This window comes from Choloepus didactylus, chromosome 14 (assembly GCF_015220235.1).
Source record: "Choloepus didactylus isolate mChoDid1 chromosome 14, mChoDid1.pri, whole genome shotgun sequence".
In the NCBI taxonomy this organism is placed as follows: domain Eukaryota; kingdom Metazoa; phylum Chordata; class Mammalia; order Pilosa; family Megalonychidae; genus Choloepus; species Choloepus didactylus.
Genome location: NC_051320.1, coordinates 88,088,519 through 88,106,506, shown reverse-complemented (window position 1 = coordinate 88,106,506; position 17,988 = coordinate 88,088,519). Strand labels below are relative to the sequence as shown.

At 33.2% G+C, this 17,988-nt stretch overlaps 1 protein-coding gene across 7 annotated transcripts in view; it reads right to left on the bottom strand.

Moving 5' to 3' along the window:
• PHF20L1 (PHD finger protein 20 like 1) overlaps positions 1-17,988 on the bottom strand; it is an 86,427-nt gene that overhangs the window by 51,220 nt on the left and 17,219 nt on the right. For 4 of the 7 annotated variants that reach the window (XM_037803627.1, XM_037803626.1, XM_037803625.1 and 1 more), the window contains exons 3-9: positions 15,206-15,377; positions 14,981-15,065; positions 10,939-11,027; positions 10,636-10,713; positions 6,847-7,060; positions 6,150-6,278; positions 722-804 (exon numbers count right to left, since the gene is read on the bottom strand). In XM_037803627.1, the coding sequence (XP_037659555.1) occupies positions 722-804; positions 6,150-6,278; positions 6,847-7,060; positions 10,636-10,713; positions 10,939-11,027; positions 14,981-15,065; positions 15,206-15,377 (850 nt within the window). Of the gene's footprint in view, positions 1-715; positions 805-6,149; positions 6,279-6,846; positions 7,061-10,635; positions 10,714-10,938; positions 11,028-14,980; positions 15,066-15,205; positions 15,378-17,988 lie in introns of those variants that run through there. The other 3 variants (XM_037803628.1, XM_037803629.1, XM_037803630.1) reach the window with 3 other exon arrangements.

Sequence of the window (17,988 nt, the reverse complement as noted above, 5' to 3'; positions counted from 1 at the left end):
CAGGAGAACCAAGGAAATCCAGTTATGGCTATTACGGTATTATTATAGTCTTACAGTGCCTAAGAAGTTAAGCCCTTAGAGAATGTAAAAAGCATGCACAGCTCATCATGTACAGGTATTGTGGGAATCTGAAGGTGGCCAAGGCAATATTTAGCGACTGCAACCTTCACTTTTAAATTCCTCTATTAGGTGGTTTAAAGACAGACCCTTAATAGTATTTTAAATTCTTTTTATTTTTCGGCAGTTATTAAAATATACATCCTAGCAAAAATGTATGGCTCATTGATCAATTCATAAAACACACAGTCAGTCTAACAACACCAATTGGTACAATATAAAAGAAACTTCTTACAAAAGAAGCTTTATTAGATGCCAAAAAACCCTGTTTAACTCACAAATGAAAAGTATTTGTGTAAGGGTCTTTTTTTGTAAGATAGTTAAACGTGATCCAGCTGTAAGTTTATACCCTGGGATGCCTGTCTCCAGGCCTTCGATTTCGGAAGACAAAGGCTTTAATGCCAGTCTACTGAAAACAAATGCTAATAAAGTCTACAGTTTACACTGATACCTTGGAGTAGGCAGAGTTAAAAATATATCATCAATTAATTAGTTTCCTATTCCCATATCTGATCAAAAGGGCAATTTCAATTTCGCAGATACTATAGCTCCATGACCATTCCAGTGGGAACCTTGAAAAAAATCAAATGCTACCATTTCATACCTGCTCCAGCATTGGAGCCGTTTCACTGTAGTCTTCTTTTTTTTCAGCACCATCCACCCCAACAGCTTTGGATGCCAACAAACCTTGAGAAAAATTGTACAAAAGTTACTTATTAGAAAATATACTGATTTTTACCCTAAACGTCTCAAAAAAATTTACCAGTTGAAATCCCCCATACCTTGTAATATTTAGGAAGTAAATATTCTAAATGTTTACTTATTAAAAATATAAAAACTCCTAATAATGAGTCAAGGGACTGAATTAGGACTTAAGTGTTGCTTGCATAGTTTTTTGTTTTGTTTAATTCTTAAGAAAAAAAAATCATTATTCTTTAAAAAACAAAAATTCTACGGCTTAATGTTTAGAAATATGAGGGTATAGATTAATACTGATAACACAGGCTTTGTCTATGCAACTGAAATAAAATGAACAATTAATATCATTAAACTATGAGAAATGCTTCCAAACATATAGAATATAAGATCTTTCAATTTTATCATTAGCTAAAAAAAAAATTTTTTTAAATGCTCCTAATTTTCCATTTCACTTGGATCTCTTAAAGTGCTTATCTCTTCAGACTATTTTTAAATGCTTAATTATATCTTATTTTCTTACCAGAGCTTTTATCTTTTTACAAGAGTTCCCAAAACACTGATGGATCCATAGTATTTTGAAAAAATAAGAGTGGGTCCTTCCTGGAACACTTTAACTATGACTATACTTACTGTTAAAACCTCATTCTATAAAAAATGAAATTTTGGGAATTCCAGTTTTCTCCCTTGTATACCACTATTTATCAATTTTAAAACAAATATTTCATCTAAAGTAGACATAATTAATTTTACAAGTGATTAAAGCTCTGCTTTAATTTTATAAATTAAAGGCATTGATTTGGTCAAGATTCTTTGCTAAGTCTATCAGGAAGCTTCAAGGAAGGCACTGATTTGGTCAAGATTCTTTGCTACGTCTATCAGGAAGCTTCAAGGAAACCACATTTATTCCCCTTGTATGCTAACAAAGTATTGTAGTTTTTGCTTATGGCCACCCTGCACATGCCAGGCCACCAAAAATCATTTTTCTGCCATTTCAAAGTTGGCCAAACAAAACCCTTGCTTTAAAGGAAGCATGCTGAACAATCAACAGCATAATAGTAAACTGACTGTAGCTATACTATCTATATTACTGAAGTTGTCTACCACGTATTTAATAGGAGGAAAAAGGTGTTCCAGAATGCTACATAACTTGGAGCCATTCCTGTGGTAACATTTCTTGACTTTTTCAGATAACTACCCAAAGACACTAAGTGGTCTAGAAAGGAAAAGTCACCTTCCTTTACTGGAAAGTTCAACAACTAGCACTTGGAATTGTATTTTAAGATAGAGTAGGTTAAATACAAAACAATGATATTGTTACATCAGTGATTGGTATTAAAACTTGTATTTGGCCCTAACTGAGATAACAATCTACATGGTTTGTTTCAGACGCATACAACATCAAGTGTACATTTATATGGGAAAAAAAAACCAACAGCATACTAACAATTTTACAAATAGTCCTAAGTTATATTAATATCTTAGGAACACATTTTACATGACTAAAACAGATTTAGCACAGAGTATTTCTTCATTTAAAACATATATAAACCATATTCACCAGCTTTTTCTTCTCAAGTTACTATTCTTGAGACTCAATGAACTACTGAAAAAAAATAATTAGAAAACCAAGTTCTTCTTTTGACAGGAACTGAGTAGAGTTTCTATTCGAAAAAGCTATTCATTCAAATAGCTCAAATACATGCTAGTCAACTTGTTACATCATTTTTTCTAACTTTTGTTTCCTTACATATGGGTTGCAGAATACATTTTTAATATTCATCAATAGATGGAAGAGATCACAAACTACAAAATGAAAAATAAGGCAGAAGTTTCAAAAGAAACAAAATAATCCTGAGATATACCCTGTGAACAGATTCAATAAATAAAAAGCAATTCCCATTTAACGGTTTGTGAAGGAAAAATAAAGGTTTTAATTTGCTCATAAAAAACAGAACATTTAATTAAAATGACATAAAATTAGATTAGAAAATACAACCCTTGGTATATAGAGAACTCAAAAGCCCTACATACAATCAGTAAGAAGTTTTCATACTTTATATGCACATCAACATTCAAAAGAGTTAATAAATAGATATAACAAAAGGGAACAAATAACAAAATAGGTCTTTGAGGAGAAGGCTCTGGTTACTTCTGCCCTAGGAGGGAGTTTAAAATCTGTTTACCTTGACCTGTTAACAGTCTCAAGAGAAACACAGTATTCTTACAAAATGAGAAGAATCATTTGGAAGAAAATAGATACAAATGAAATTAATTTAATTATTAGCAAATACTTAATAATTATCAATATATTACTAGTAAGCCCTCCTCCAGAAGAGTATATCTATAGGGTAATTATCTTAAGAGAATGCATTATGAATTTTCAATTAATTATTTAAACATTAGATGGAAGTAGAAAAACAAATCCTCATGAATCCCACCCACTGACAAATTCACAAATTCTCTTTGCTCCACTTTAGCTGAAATACACAGTGGGTCTCCCCCAGCTAATCAGAACAACCAGAATAAATGCCAGAACTCCCTGGAATGGCAAAGGCAAGCACAGGAAGAACAAATTATTAAATTCTTGGTCTATTTTTCACCAAAGGATTTCAAAGCACGATCCTTTTGCTGGGATCAAGAATCAAATATTCTTGACAATATTATGAATAACATATTACTAGCCAATTCAAACGTCAGGTTTTGTTTTTTTTTTTTTAATTATCTTTAAAACTCCACAAACTGCACAAACACATCTAAGCTGCCTAAACTTTAGGAACTCCGAGGAACTACTGGAAACAGACCATATGTCAATTGCTCATGTTTCTTCTTTTACTCCCTTGACAATCTGTATTTTAAAATCTACTCAGATTCAGCTTGCTCACAACGTGGTCCCAAAATACAGACTCCTGATTTTCTTTGTAAAATTGTTTATTATAAATCAGAATGCTGAAAGCATAAGATACATATAAATCATATCATTTCTATTACATTACACAATAAAAAATAAGACCCTGGGAAAACATATACGTACACTATACAACTAAATTTTCAATATCTACCTATTTGGAAAATTTGAAAAAAGCCATGCTTATTATTTTCTATACAGAATTAAGTTTTAGAATCTCTGTGGGATGTGTGTGGGGGAAAGGGAACAGAAAGAGAGTGAACAAACACATGAATAAAATTTATCTAGTGGCAGGCCCACATATTTCCAGTTAGAAGCTCACTATTTAAAAGAAATCTATAATGGAGGTACAGGGAAATCCATCAGTGTAGGCTGAGATGCTGCCACGATCCCAGCCCTATTCTCTCAGTAATAAAGAGGCAACAAGACGTATAGGTGATGATGAGAAATTTAAAATACACCATAATTCAACACCAAAATCACTGTTTCATATTAGTTCTCATTTCTTCTTATGGAGTACAACTGAAATTTACTACACAGAGAAAAGTCTGAGCTTCAGCCATCAAAGACCATCTTAAGTATCTATTGTCTTTTTACATTATATAGTCATAGCATGAAATAAGACACAGATGCAGAGATGAACTATTAAAAGAACTAAATCTTCTTAAACTATTAAATGGCCTTAAATCTTCTGAGTAAATAAAGGAAAATATCGTATTAGTTTCATATTTGTGAAATCTTATGCTATTCTGTGGCTGCTAAACTATATCACTTGTTCACTGAGATTCCCAGAAGGAAAAGAAAAGCAAGTCTTGACACTGGAGCCACAGGGTGTAACTTCCTTGACACATATGGCAAAAGGGTTCCTTTTAAACCATTGTCTTTTCAAGGCCATATAGAGATAATGCATCCTTATAGAGTCAGCTGTTTTCTTTTTATCTCTTTCAACACTGAGTATGAATTTCCTAGTAGGGCACGTGCAAGAGTACACTGACTGAAACTGAGATCAGGTTATCCAGACTGAAGGAAAAAAAATGATGCCAGTAAGCTGGCAGTGGGATCGCATCAGTGTCACCTCCATCTTCTTTGCTCACTTGCTTCTCCAATAGCGTAGCTTCAATCTTTATGTCAGAGGAGTTAGAAGGACTCTTCCACTTCTGCCACAGCATGTAGCACTGGATTCCATACTCTAAGGCAAAACTGATGTCTCAAGCTGCTATCACAACAAAGACTTGGATAACATTTTGGCTTTCTCCAAAGCTAATAGTTTCTAAGGAAATGGTGGAGTGGGTGAATCAATTTGATATTGTTCCTGTCTCGGAGCCAAATATATCCTTATCAAAGAAAGTCATGAATAAAATAGAAACTAAAGGAAAGAGACTAAGTATTCCCATCTGCTGAAACCAATTATAATCATTTAGATGAACATTATAATAAAACAGTGGTTCTAAAGAACCCTCAGCTCCAAAGTCAACTTTTAGTGGCTTTCCATTCTTAAGAAAAGAGTCAAAATGTTTAATTCACAAAATGTTTAATTCCTGGATCTGACAATGAAACCAAGTTTCTTCAAATTATTTAAATGAATGCCAACAATGGTTCATAGAGCTTTATTAGGCCAAAGGCACTAAAGGCCATTTTATCTTTAAAACAAGAACATATGACTCAATAATTAAACTATTATAACTCACTTTTAAACATATAATCAGGACAATAAAATACGTTCACAATTCATTTTAAAGACTAGAATCATTAGGCTGAATAAGCCTTGGAAGTCACAGGACCTAGTATGACTGGCCCCGATTCTAATACTTCAATCCCTTCTTCTATGAACACGTACCAGGCTAGGCTTTTAAGTATTTCCCTACATCCTAGCACTGCTATTTTCTAAATTACAAGAAAGCAAAGGAAAGTAAGCCCTGATTCTAGAGACCAACCTGAAGATCAGGATAGAAATAAATGTGTAAAACTACTTTTACACTGGGAATTAACAGGTTCAAGAATGGAATTTAATTCAGATATTCTTTCCAATCATATAAGGTACCATCTTTAAATGACACTGGTCAAGAGTAAGAATGTTTTTATAAAACTACTTAGAACCTCAGAAATTATGTCTGCACAGGTTGACAAAAGCAGTTAATTCAATTCTTACAGAAACTACTCCTACTACCAAGGTGATTACAAACAACGGAATTTTGTAACATCGTATCTAATCAATCCTCACAACATCCCTGTGAGGTAGGTGACATTTTCCACATTTTACCACAAAAAAACTGACAGAGTGGAAAGGAGTTGATCTTGAAGAATCATAAAGTTACTATCTTTCATATTAATTAGTTCATCATTCTGAGCCAAAAGATACATTTAGCTTTATTGAAAATAAACTACTCTAAACCCTCCATTCCCCCCCAAAAAAATCATTGTAGTTTACCAGTAATCTTGTTAAGTCGTGCTCTCTTGGCCTGAAATGAGTTGCCTTGATAATTTTTCCTCTTGTTGGATAATGTGCCCTCTGGCTGTGGAAAGACCATCTTTGGAACGTTCTCTACATGAAGTCCTACTTTTAACAGAATACATATATGAGAGTTTATCTAGAATCCAAAATTAAAACACACAGATTTTTTATAAATAGCAAAATAGTAAAACTGCTTTGCAAACTATTGGTTTTCAATCTAGTGCTTGACATAAAACCTTAAAAAAACCCAAATACCTCCAGATTGATATCTCAGAAATAAAAGGTTACTAAGCAGCTATTCTTCAGGAAAGAAAAGCAGGAAGAGAATGACTTACTGCTTTTCCCATATTGTATATTGAAATACATGCAAAAGCATGTAAAAGGTCAAAGAAAAACACAAAACAAAAGCAAAAATCTATTGAGAAGTTACAAATCAAAATCTTCAATCATTTCTATCCAAGAATCTTTAGGGTATCCAATATCAAATACCCATATTACAGCATTAATCTTCAGATCTAATGGTCAGATATTAAAAATGTTAACCATCACGTTTTGCTGGGGAAAAGCCTACAATTTAATTACACATACAAAATTACAGGTAACAAAGGGGTTTGACTTATTCACTTTGAGTCTACCACTGTCCTAAGAAATGAACTAAGAACGTATTTTGTACCAAATGTTTCACTAGGTGTGGGAGGATCTTCCTTCTTCTCAGCTTCCAGTGTGGCTGTAGAAGTTGAAGTTTCTTCCTTCTTTGAAGGTACTTTAAACCATTTTCTCTCATCTTTATCTTTATCTTTATTGCTGTTAACGCTGGTTCGAGGTCTATTCCCTGTTTTATTTTTGGCTGCAGCTGCAGCAGCTGCTTTGACTAAAGCTATCCAATCCTCCAAAGGAAAAACACAAAACATGTGAAGTATTAAAAATTGATCAAAATGTAATTATACTAATAATAAAAAGTATCACATTTCAAAGCTACTTTCATCTACATGCACAAAAATATAAAAATGGAGTTAACTGGATGTATAAAGTAGATTAACACAGTAAATTATCAAATTTAATAATCTAATGAGTTAATTGGATTGTATAACCTTTCCATATTCAATAGCAAATACTCTTTTGATATATTTTCACAGGAATAAAATCTAAAATAAGAGCAAACCTATCACAAATATGGAATACTACATGACATTCTACCATCATACTCTAGGTTTTAAATGCTCAATTGTCTTTCTTTTTCATAATACCATTGATGATAAAATAAGAGAAAAAAATGCTTATGTTGCGATTCTGCAAAGATGAAAAGAAATGTATTCTCATTAAGAAAACGACTATTCCCCATTCAAATTATAGTCAGTTTCACAGACATCACAGTATGGTTTTATTATATTCTAAAGGCTTTTAAAGTTTGGTTACAAATCTATCACAACAACCTAGTATTATTGAGGAAGCAAAAAAAAAGAGCTACATGACTTGACCAAGGTGAAATACATATTATCAGTCTCCAGATTAATTTTTCTCCCTCTACAACTTCCCTGGGTCTGCAATAGTCACCATTCTTCTGAATTACTATATTTATTTTTCCTGTGTTAAACTGCTTAAATTGTTGCTAAATATTTCTTACAATTTTATTAACTAAAAATTCTTATTGTAAAAAATATGGAAATGTGTCAAGAAGTGATGCCACAATTTTAATTTTCACAATCAAAAAGGTATTTTTTTAAACAAAATATCTGTAAAAATCTCTGCAGAGCCAATCTTCCATTGAGGCCACTTATCTCTTTTAAATCGACCACATATTCAGATTCAGCCAAAATGTGTTGTACCTTAATAACCTAGTCCAAACAACTAACAATTTCACATCAAATGCAATTAAATCTTGGGTTACATTAATAAACACAGATCATTAAACAATATAGGTTGTTGGCTCCTCAGTCTTGAAAATACATGTCAAAGACAATAAACCATAAAAATAAATAAAATCTATGTATCTCTCTCCCCCATGACTTGAAATTAACTGAAAACATTGTGTGATTGAATTCACCTAACACATTCATTCATCAATAGTCTGTTGTATACTCTTATATGCCAGGAACCACTGTGGAGAAAATTTTAAGCATTTAAGAGAAATGCTGAAAAAATGTCAGGGATAATTACCATTCCTAGTTGTTTTCTACCTCTAATGAAGAGAAAACCTGAAGACAGAGAATGATAGTGCACTTTTTAAAATTTAAAGTCAATGCAAACAAACACTTCCTGAAAGGTGACTTCCTAATCACAAGTCATTGCAATGGTGTGATTCAAGAATCCTCCCAGTATTTTGCTATTGTATTTTTAAACAGGAAAAGATTCACTGTCAGAAATAACTAAAGTAAGATCCTTCCATGAATTAGAACTAATAATGATGTATTTCAAGGTTCCCAATAGACAACATAATAGAGTAGAGCATTCAAGAGAGCACTGTGCTTGAAATCAGAAGTTCTGGGTTCAAGGAATCACTGCACATATGGCTGAGTGAAATTTTAAGTAAGTCACTCACTCTCTAAATTCTGAATTAGTGAACTGTGAAACAGAAATATTAGCCAAACCTAGGTCAAAGGATTTGCTGTGAGAATCCAATCATCAAAACACCCTTAAGAGGAAAAAAGAAAGCAAAGAAGGACAGAGGAAAAGAAGGAGAGGACCTTATTTTGGGCAATCAACATGTCTACCACATTTCTTTCCCAGCGAGAAAAATAAGTCTGTAGAACAGTGTAAAAGGGACTGCAGGTTGCACCTCCTCAGCTATAATATTAAAAGCTCATGAAGATACTCAAGCTAACATCTGAATGCAAGGTGAGGTTTCTCAATAGTCATCAACTGGCTCAGAGTCAAAAACAACAGCATTTAGACCTTTCTTTAGACTTAAGAATATTAATTACTTTGGAGGTTCACATAAATAAAATTGCTACTAATATCATATTTTACACAGGTAGTACAGAAAGTTTGGGGAAGGGCATTTCCACACTGCATTTATTTGACACATTACTTTTTGCCAGTTTAATAAAAGAATTTTACTTTATATCTTTATAAAGGAATTCTCAAAGTGCTATGTTTTTTCTAGAAGAAAATACACAAAATTGGAATTCTCTTAGCTCTGCCCAAATAACACCTGATTTTATTATGTTTCCAAGGTGAAAACTAGTCAGAAACTTGTAAGGGAAAAAATAATTTATACAATGAGATTATTTTATTAAAAAAATCTACAAATATTCTTATTATGCTTGTAATCAAACATTAAGAAGAAAAAAAATGAAAAACTAAAGGAAATATACTGGTAGCCAAATTTTCTTTCAGTGGTTTTGTTTTTTTGGTATCAACTTTACTGTTAACATACAATATGGTATGACTGAAATACTTATTAAAAGTAAACATCCAATACATCCAATAAATTAATGTTTACAGACTGTAATTCTACCACAGATTTAATTGGTTCAATGTTCCTCTTTGAAACAGAGAAAGCTTTAAGGCAATAACACTAGTACCATCTCAAAAACATCTGAATAACCAGAGTAGCAAAATAATAGTTTAAAAGCAAAAAGCAACTGAGAATTCTGTTTAAGTAAACAGGCATATATTAAACAATGTTCCAAACATTTTAATCAATCTTTCTATGTAGTAACCAAGAAATCACACCATTGAATGATTAAAAGAACATTTTATTTATACGTATAAGTATGAAGACCCAAAGCAATTTCCTGATCAAAAGCATTTTCATTTAACATTCCATTGGTGGGGAGGGACCTTTCTAACTGATCATTTCACAACTAAATTTTTGAAAGCCAGGTTATTTAAAACAATCACACTTCTCAGAAAGCATCCTCAAGAATAATTTCTTAAATGTAAAAGTATATGCTTCTAAACATTAAATGTTTACACTCGACTGGAATTGACCAGGCAATTTTAACACATTTCAGGATGACAATTACTTTTCACTGCACTTTATGGAACAAATATGTAGCATATTTCCATATTACACATTTTTACTGCTTGCCTTCAAGTTCTTAAAATTAATTGTAGGTCCAGGTGCTGAAAATCCCAAATAACAGCAGAACATAAAAGAAAAGATTTTCAATTTCTAATGGCACCTTTATTTTCCAGTATTTCAGGAAACATATTCAACAAATGGAATTGTGGTTTTAACTCCATCCCAGACTCTCCTGCAAATGCTTACCGTTCATTCTTGCTTTGAGCAGTGACAAAGGATGTAACACACTGCTTACATCATGACTCAGAAAGCCCTACCTGAAACAGCCTACAGAGTGTCAGGTAAGCGCCTTTTAAAAGAAGATTAATAACTATGATTTGTAGAAGGAAAGAAGAGGATACAAAACTCAACATGAAGTTTTATACTAAAAATTAACTTTCTAAATTATACTATATACCAGGAAAAACAAAACAAAATTCAAAAAAAGGCACTTACCTCACTTCCCATAGACTGGTTACACGATCCAGCTGGGTCGATAGGACAACACCAGCTTAGTGGATGCTGGGATTTCACCTGGAACAGAAACTAGCGACCTATAACTATAGCAGGTATAAAACCAAAGAAGCAAAAATCAAGTGTATAATTTATTTTACATTCTAACCTTCTTTTCCTTGCTGCTATTTGGGGCTATCAGCACATAACCCTACAATTAGTTCATTTTTTAATATATAAAATTTTTCATCAGTCACTGGACAAGAAGACATCCCTTTGGGTAGCTAGGAATGATAACACTCTTACCTGCCCCTTAGCATCCTCGGGCATGGCTTTAATGTGCATTCTTTTTAAACAACGAATTACTCCATCATAAAACTGAACTGTGAATGTTCCTGGAATAGGAGCAAGTCAGAATCATTAGAAAATATAATTCAACCTTACACAACACTTGACATCTGACAGGTATAGCCCTGACAGAAACAAATGCTCTGTGACTGCAGTAACTGCAAACATATATCCCACCCCTTGGAAGGAATTCAACAAATTTATTAAGTTTACTTTTGCTTCCTCTTGAAAAACAACTTTGAACTCATATTCCCTTTAAAAGTGCACAAAGTAAGCCTTGATAAATGTGCTGCATGAAATTCTTTTACCGAGGTACTTTACAATTTATTTTATAATAATTTAAATATATGTTTAAACTTACAACATACCTGACAAAAATAAAATCATTATTTACAAAAACCTATGATCTTTCCATAGGAACTATCATTTGCCCTCTTTGAATTCTTTCAAAATCAATAACAAAGAGGAGGAAAGTCTTATATATATGAAAAAGATCATTTTCTCAGGAAAGGATTATTCTTTTGGAAATGGTAATGAACTGGTAAATAAGACATTTAAGTCAGAAAATACTTTACAAATAATCCAGATAAAAAACTTCATTTTGCAGATCAGAACATTGATCTCCAGGAAGGCTAAATGCCATATCAAATGACATTCAGCTAAGCAGTAATACAGTCATAACTAACACCTGAATCCCCTTCCAACCATTCCTGCTTTCCCCACTAACTCATTCTGCCTTCAGTGACTTAAGTCTGTTTACATATCTATTATGAAGCATGTTCATTTTTTGTTACACAGTCCAAGCTTTGAAGTCAAATCATGCCAGTATAGTAGAAAATATATAAATTATGCAGATTGTATACTCATGGAAATTCAATCATCTCTATCACTTCCTATACAAATAAGGAGAGAGTGTCACTTTATACAAATACATGGCCTTTAAAAAAGTATTAACAACCAATGTTATCAATGGCTTTGGAGTAGGGACCAAAGCCACAGGCACATATGTGCAAAGATGTTTAGTTGTAATTTGAAAAACACCATTTGATTTCATATCTTTAATTAGAATAATGCACAATTATCACATATATAAGAGAACTAAATCCAAGTTATGAAAACATAAACTGATCAGTTGAATACCAAAGACGTACAAACACTGGGAAAGTTTTGAGAATGCTAAACCATATAAACACCTTACACTAAACCTTAGGACCATCCTCCTACCTTTTCAATGTGGCACCCAGACCAGACCTGACTACTTCCTGGGCCATCAGTGCATAGCCATTCAATTCATCCCTCCCTGACTCTGCTCCCACTACTTTCTCTGCTGTGATGCTTTCCTCCTTTCCTTATGCCTGTTTAAATCCAACCCACTGTTCAAGGACCAGCTCTTTAAGTTCCGCTCCAAACATAAAACATCCTGATCACTAAAGTCCACACTGGTTGTTCCATTTCTATAGGTCATATTTATTGACTTTGTTTTGCTTTAGCACTCATAGAAGGCTCCATGAAGGCTTCCTTTGCCTTTTTGGGAGGAAGAGGGGAGGAAGGTAGTTCATCCATTTTGTAGGACATATATAATTCACATAATAAATACCTCTTCGCATGGTGATTATTAAAAAAACAAATTATATCTGCCAACACCTCACTGACTCATTCAAAACGCTCATAAAATGATAGGTAGCCCATCAGTATCATCACTCTTCTAATAATGTAAGTTTACTTTTCTGTACGAAATGCCTGTGAGTGAATGTGATAGGATAAAGAATGAAGGTGTATTTTTTGAGGGTGTGTATATGTGTATATATGTATGCACTTGCATATGCATACACCCAAGGAACTCTAAGCATGGAAAGAAGTTCTCAACACTCTCCACACCTAAAGAAACTACTCTTAATTAGAGAGTATTGCTTAATTTTGTTTTTGTTTTGTTTTGCTTTGTTTGATGGTGGGTCCTATTACCCAGCAGAACTAATTCATTACTTCTTCCCTTTTATCTTCCCTTCCTTCCACAAATTATTACTGACTACCTACTCTGTGCTGGGCTATGGACTAGACCTGGGGAACCTATGTGAGTAAGACTCCAAAATGTGAGCTTAACACCACTGTCCCAATGAACAGGTGCCACAGTGAGATACAGGCCCCACCACCAAAGGAGAAGTAACCTGCACATCTAACTACGGAGATACTCCTCAACCCTTTCTGTAGTGGGTGACCAGCAGTAATAAAATCACAGCCTCACTTATTATTTCTTTTTTTTATAAATAAGAGAGCTTTATTAACAGTATAACAATTCATGAACTGAGCAACACCAAGTAAAAGCAGGTTTCCAAAGCATTTGGGGGGCATTGTGGATTTATAGTACAAAAAAAAGGGAAATAGCAGTTGTTAGGTAAGTTCTGTTCTAGCGGCTTATTAGAACATTGAGGCATAAGGGAACTTGACCCAAAATGATTGGTCAGAGCTTAATCCCCTTTTTCTCCCAAGTCTTGCCTTCTAAGCTGCACGTCGCTGAGGGCTGTGTCAGCGTTGGGTGCTCACCTGTGTGCCTCCTTGGCCAGGAGCCATTTTCTAACCCATCAGCCTCACTTACTTTAATTCATTAAAACAAAAAACTGGATTAATGCCTTTGTAAAGTAACATTATGATTTCTAGATAAACTAAGATTTACTTATTCATAATTTATATTCCTTAATACAACCCTTTTTAAATGTTTTCCTCTTCTATCTTTTCTTACCTCCTAGTTTTCTCATTTGATGTTAGTCTAAAGCCCTTCCTTGGCGCCCATCACTTTCAAATAAAATTCAAATTCTTTGACAAGATTTCATGACACTTCATATATGGAATCTTGCCTCTCTCCAACCTCTTCTCTCAGTATTTTACCCCCTTCAAAGACAACCTTCACTGCAGTCACATCAAACGACTTGCAGTTCCTTAAAATTGGCCAGCCTCTCTCACTTCTATTCTTTTGCATACCCATTTCTTCTGTGAAAAGTCCTTTTATCACTTCTTTGAACAGCTAACTTATTTGTCTTTCAAGACTCAATTGACAGGAAGTGCCCCCTTCTTGCCCTTCTTGCCAAAGAGCTGTCATTCAGTGCGTGGTTGTTAAGAAAAAGAATGAATGACTGGTCTAGTTTAAGAAGTAATTATAATAGAAAACCAACATATTGCTGACTTGAAAATTATACCTGCAAATATTTCACCATTGTTTTAAATGTGAAGTTTTAAAAATAATATATTTAAATATATTCTCAACAATTTACATATTAATTCTCATATCTTTCTGAACTAATCAGTCTACAAATTCTGTTTTTTAAATTCATTCTCTGTCCACAGATTTACCAGTCTTAAGCCACTCTAACACACGAGTTCTGCGTTATTTTCCATACTTTTGATCACTTCAGTAACTTCTGCTCAATACCTAAAATACAGTATTCTAACCAATGTCTCCAAAAGGTCACTTGGAAAATTAACTCTTAATTATCTACAGAAATAAATGAGGCAGAGGAGGGGGGAGAGAAGCAATAAAAGAAATCCTTAACTTGATAAGATGCCATACTCTTTCCTCAGAAAATACTGTACTGTACTTCTCTTGTGAGTTGAAATGATTTCAATTCCCCTGTACCTTTAACCTTCCCTTCACTGTAGTGAAAAGCTCATAAAAATAACTTAGCCAACAAAATGGAAACAGAAGTAAAATAAAATGTACATAATATAAGCCTGTGAAATGAATGATGAAAAGTTAAACCAACTATTACTCCCACTAACTAACAGTTTATTTAGGCAATAAATCACATAACATCTTATTCTACATAATACATAACAAATTAAATTCTCCTGCAAAAGAATACTAGCAGGCATTCTTAAATTAAGCAAAATTAAAAACAAAGAGAAGTAAAAGCTACATGTAACAATTACATGCATTAATTAAAATTTAAAATATGGTTAAAGGTTACTATTAATCCCATTTAAGTCTCAAATCATTTCAAATACATACCTTCTTTGTTAATTGCCTCAATCTTGGCAGGATAATAGCGACAGTCTGTCCAACGAGCCAGAACTTCTTCTCCAGCTTTAAAATCCTAGTTTAAACAACTTTTGAGATCAATACCATGTATAATAAATAAGCATTTCCTTAATAGAAACAGGTTTTTATAAAATTTAGCAGAATTCCTTTTAAATATGTCATTACTTATCTAGACAGAAAAAGCTTTCTACTTACAAAGAAATCTTCCTCATCTTTGAGCCCTTCTTTTCTTAGCGCTGGTCTCTCAAGGGGTCGTAATCTATTGCTATCCCAGTAAATCCACTCATCGTAACGATGACTCCAGCGCTCAAAATGAACCAGCATCTTGCCTTCCTCATAGTCTATTTTTTCAATTCGTGACGGATACCTCAAAGATAAAAGGGAACTTCATATCAAGAGAGAATTCTTAAATTTGTTTACTTAAAGCATTAAGTGGGAAAAAATAACAAATATTTCTTAACATTAAAACCAGGACAAAACAATATGGTTTCATATTTTTAAACTATTGAACCAACAAAGTTTGCTTTACTATTATCTTTTGTGTTGTTTTTTTTTTTTTAAAGTACTGTTCTCAAGGTCCAATTAAAAAAAAACACTTAGATGTACTCCCAGTGTGTCCCAATAGCTGCGCCATTTTGGCAAGTAATTTAGTAACATGCATCAAGAGCCTTAAACATATTCCTACTTTTTAACTAAGTAAGTCATTTGGGAACTATATGAACAAAAATGTTCACAAAGCAATATTTATAATAAGGAGGAAATAGAAACCATCTAAAAGTAGTTGGAAAAAGTGAAGACTTAATCATATAGCTATTCAAACAATGGTATATCCATCATCCACTAAATGGAATATTATATAATCTCTAAATGTAGTGTTCACAAAGAATATATAATGTAAGAATATGCAAAAAAAAGTAGCACTATGATTATAAACATGTAAAATAAATTATGTCTAGAAGAAAATAGAAATATACCAACATGTACCTTTATCTCTATATGGCATAAATGTACTTTGTTCTCTTTATTTTTCTAAACTTTTTAATATTTTACAAAAAGCATCAGTGACGGTGGTAAAAGCTCAGTTAAACGTTAAGTTTAAAAATATTTTTTATAAAACTAATATCTTTGTTCTGATTTCGTGTGTTGATGCTCCTGCAATTAATTCCAAAATAGAAACTACTTAACTCCAAACTTTTAATGCCTCCTCATTCCTAATGTAACGTGTTAAAATTTTCACAGAAGGCTCAAATTTTTTAAAAAGTATGATTAAACAACATAAATAATTCAAATGCAGCAAAGGCTGGAAGATTCCACCACAACAGTTTATCTCACATTTTTGGTAGTTTTGATAAACCTGGACCCTTTCTTTTCCTCATGGAAAACTAGCTGTAAATGTAAAGCATAATGGAACTTAAAATAACTTTGAAATTTAGGAATGAATTACTATGTACTGTATACATTTACCATATTGCTATTTAAAGCTTTGTATACATTTCAAGGGCCCTGAACCACTCTCTAAAACCACTTCATTCCTTTTGTAGTCAACTCCACTTTGGTCTCATGATACTGAACTACCTGTATTTCTCTCAAACAAATCATGCTCTGTCAAGCATTTGTGCTTCCATACATTCTATTCTTTCTGCCTAGCACTAAACTGCCTTTGGATACCCCTCACTCAAGACCTGGTTTAACGTGTAACCTCTTGTGTGAAGATTTTCCTGTTGCTGTCTCAGCACTGAACATGCTCTGTGCAGGTTCCCAAATGGTGTGCTGGAGAGCACTTATATCCCTTGAGACATTAATATGTATGGCACAATAAAAAGGTTCCATGGTCAAATAAGCTAAGAAAATACTAGATTTTAAAAAGTTAAATTACTTTCTTTAGTGCAGGACTTCTTGTGCCTGCAACAAAACAAGATAAACCATCCAGTACTACCAAGCTTAAGGAATTACCTAACCTTTTTAACTTTAAATGTTAAATATTAACATCTTTCTAGATTGTAGAATTCTGAGGAACATGTTAGAAATGCTACTCTGGCCTGCAAGCTTCTGGGGATAACTGAGTCATGTTCATCTTTAATTCCTCCAGCACCTAGCACAGCGACTGACACCCACCAGGCACTTGGGGAATGTACAGCATGAACAAGAAGTCATTTGAACAAAGGGGATTGTATGTTTCTCCAGAACTAAGAAAGGATATTGACACAATTATAATCTTAAATTAGATCTTACTCTTTTTTTGAAGGGGTGGGAATGGGCAGAGGGAACACTTGTTAAAGAAAAGCCTAAAACCAAGAAAACCTGAGGGATCAACATCAGCCCAGAGGGGGAGCCCACCCACTTAGAGTTACTGCTAAAATGCCTATCTTTTTCAGTGTTGCTCTGGTTTTGTTGTTTGGGCTACTGCTTTTTAAAACATAAAAAATGGCATTAAGAAAATCCTAAGATAAGGCTGCCCTGAGTTTATTTTTCAACATTCACTAGCCACTAAATGCTACAGAGAAATTTTCTATCCATTGTAAAAATTGACAGAATTTCTCTAAAACGTAACAGCCTCTGAATTCATATGCTTAATTTATTATCACATCTTTTCAACTTTGAATTTAAAGTAAGGAGTTTATTCTCTCGGTTCCTTCAAATTCTAAATGTAGGTAATTCCATATATTTGGAACACTTCTCAAAGTGAGGATAGTCCATGGCAACAAAGTCAAACACATCTTTATTTTCATAACATGATTCAATTCAGTAAAGAATCAGAACCTAAGTGAGCTCAAACATTTAAATCTGGATTGCATTTTAAAGAAACTTATGGTTTTCCTAAAATATTTCTCTGTGGTTGAGAGAATGCCTGATATAACAACCACAACAAAAATTATATTTTGGGGAACATCTTCAGGATAAGTTACAACATGTTATATTTTGTACATAAATATTTTGAGATTAACATGCAAACTTGGGATGAAGGTCAAGAATTAAAT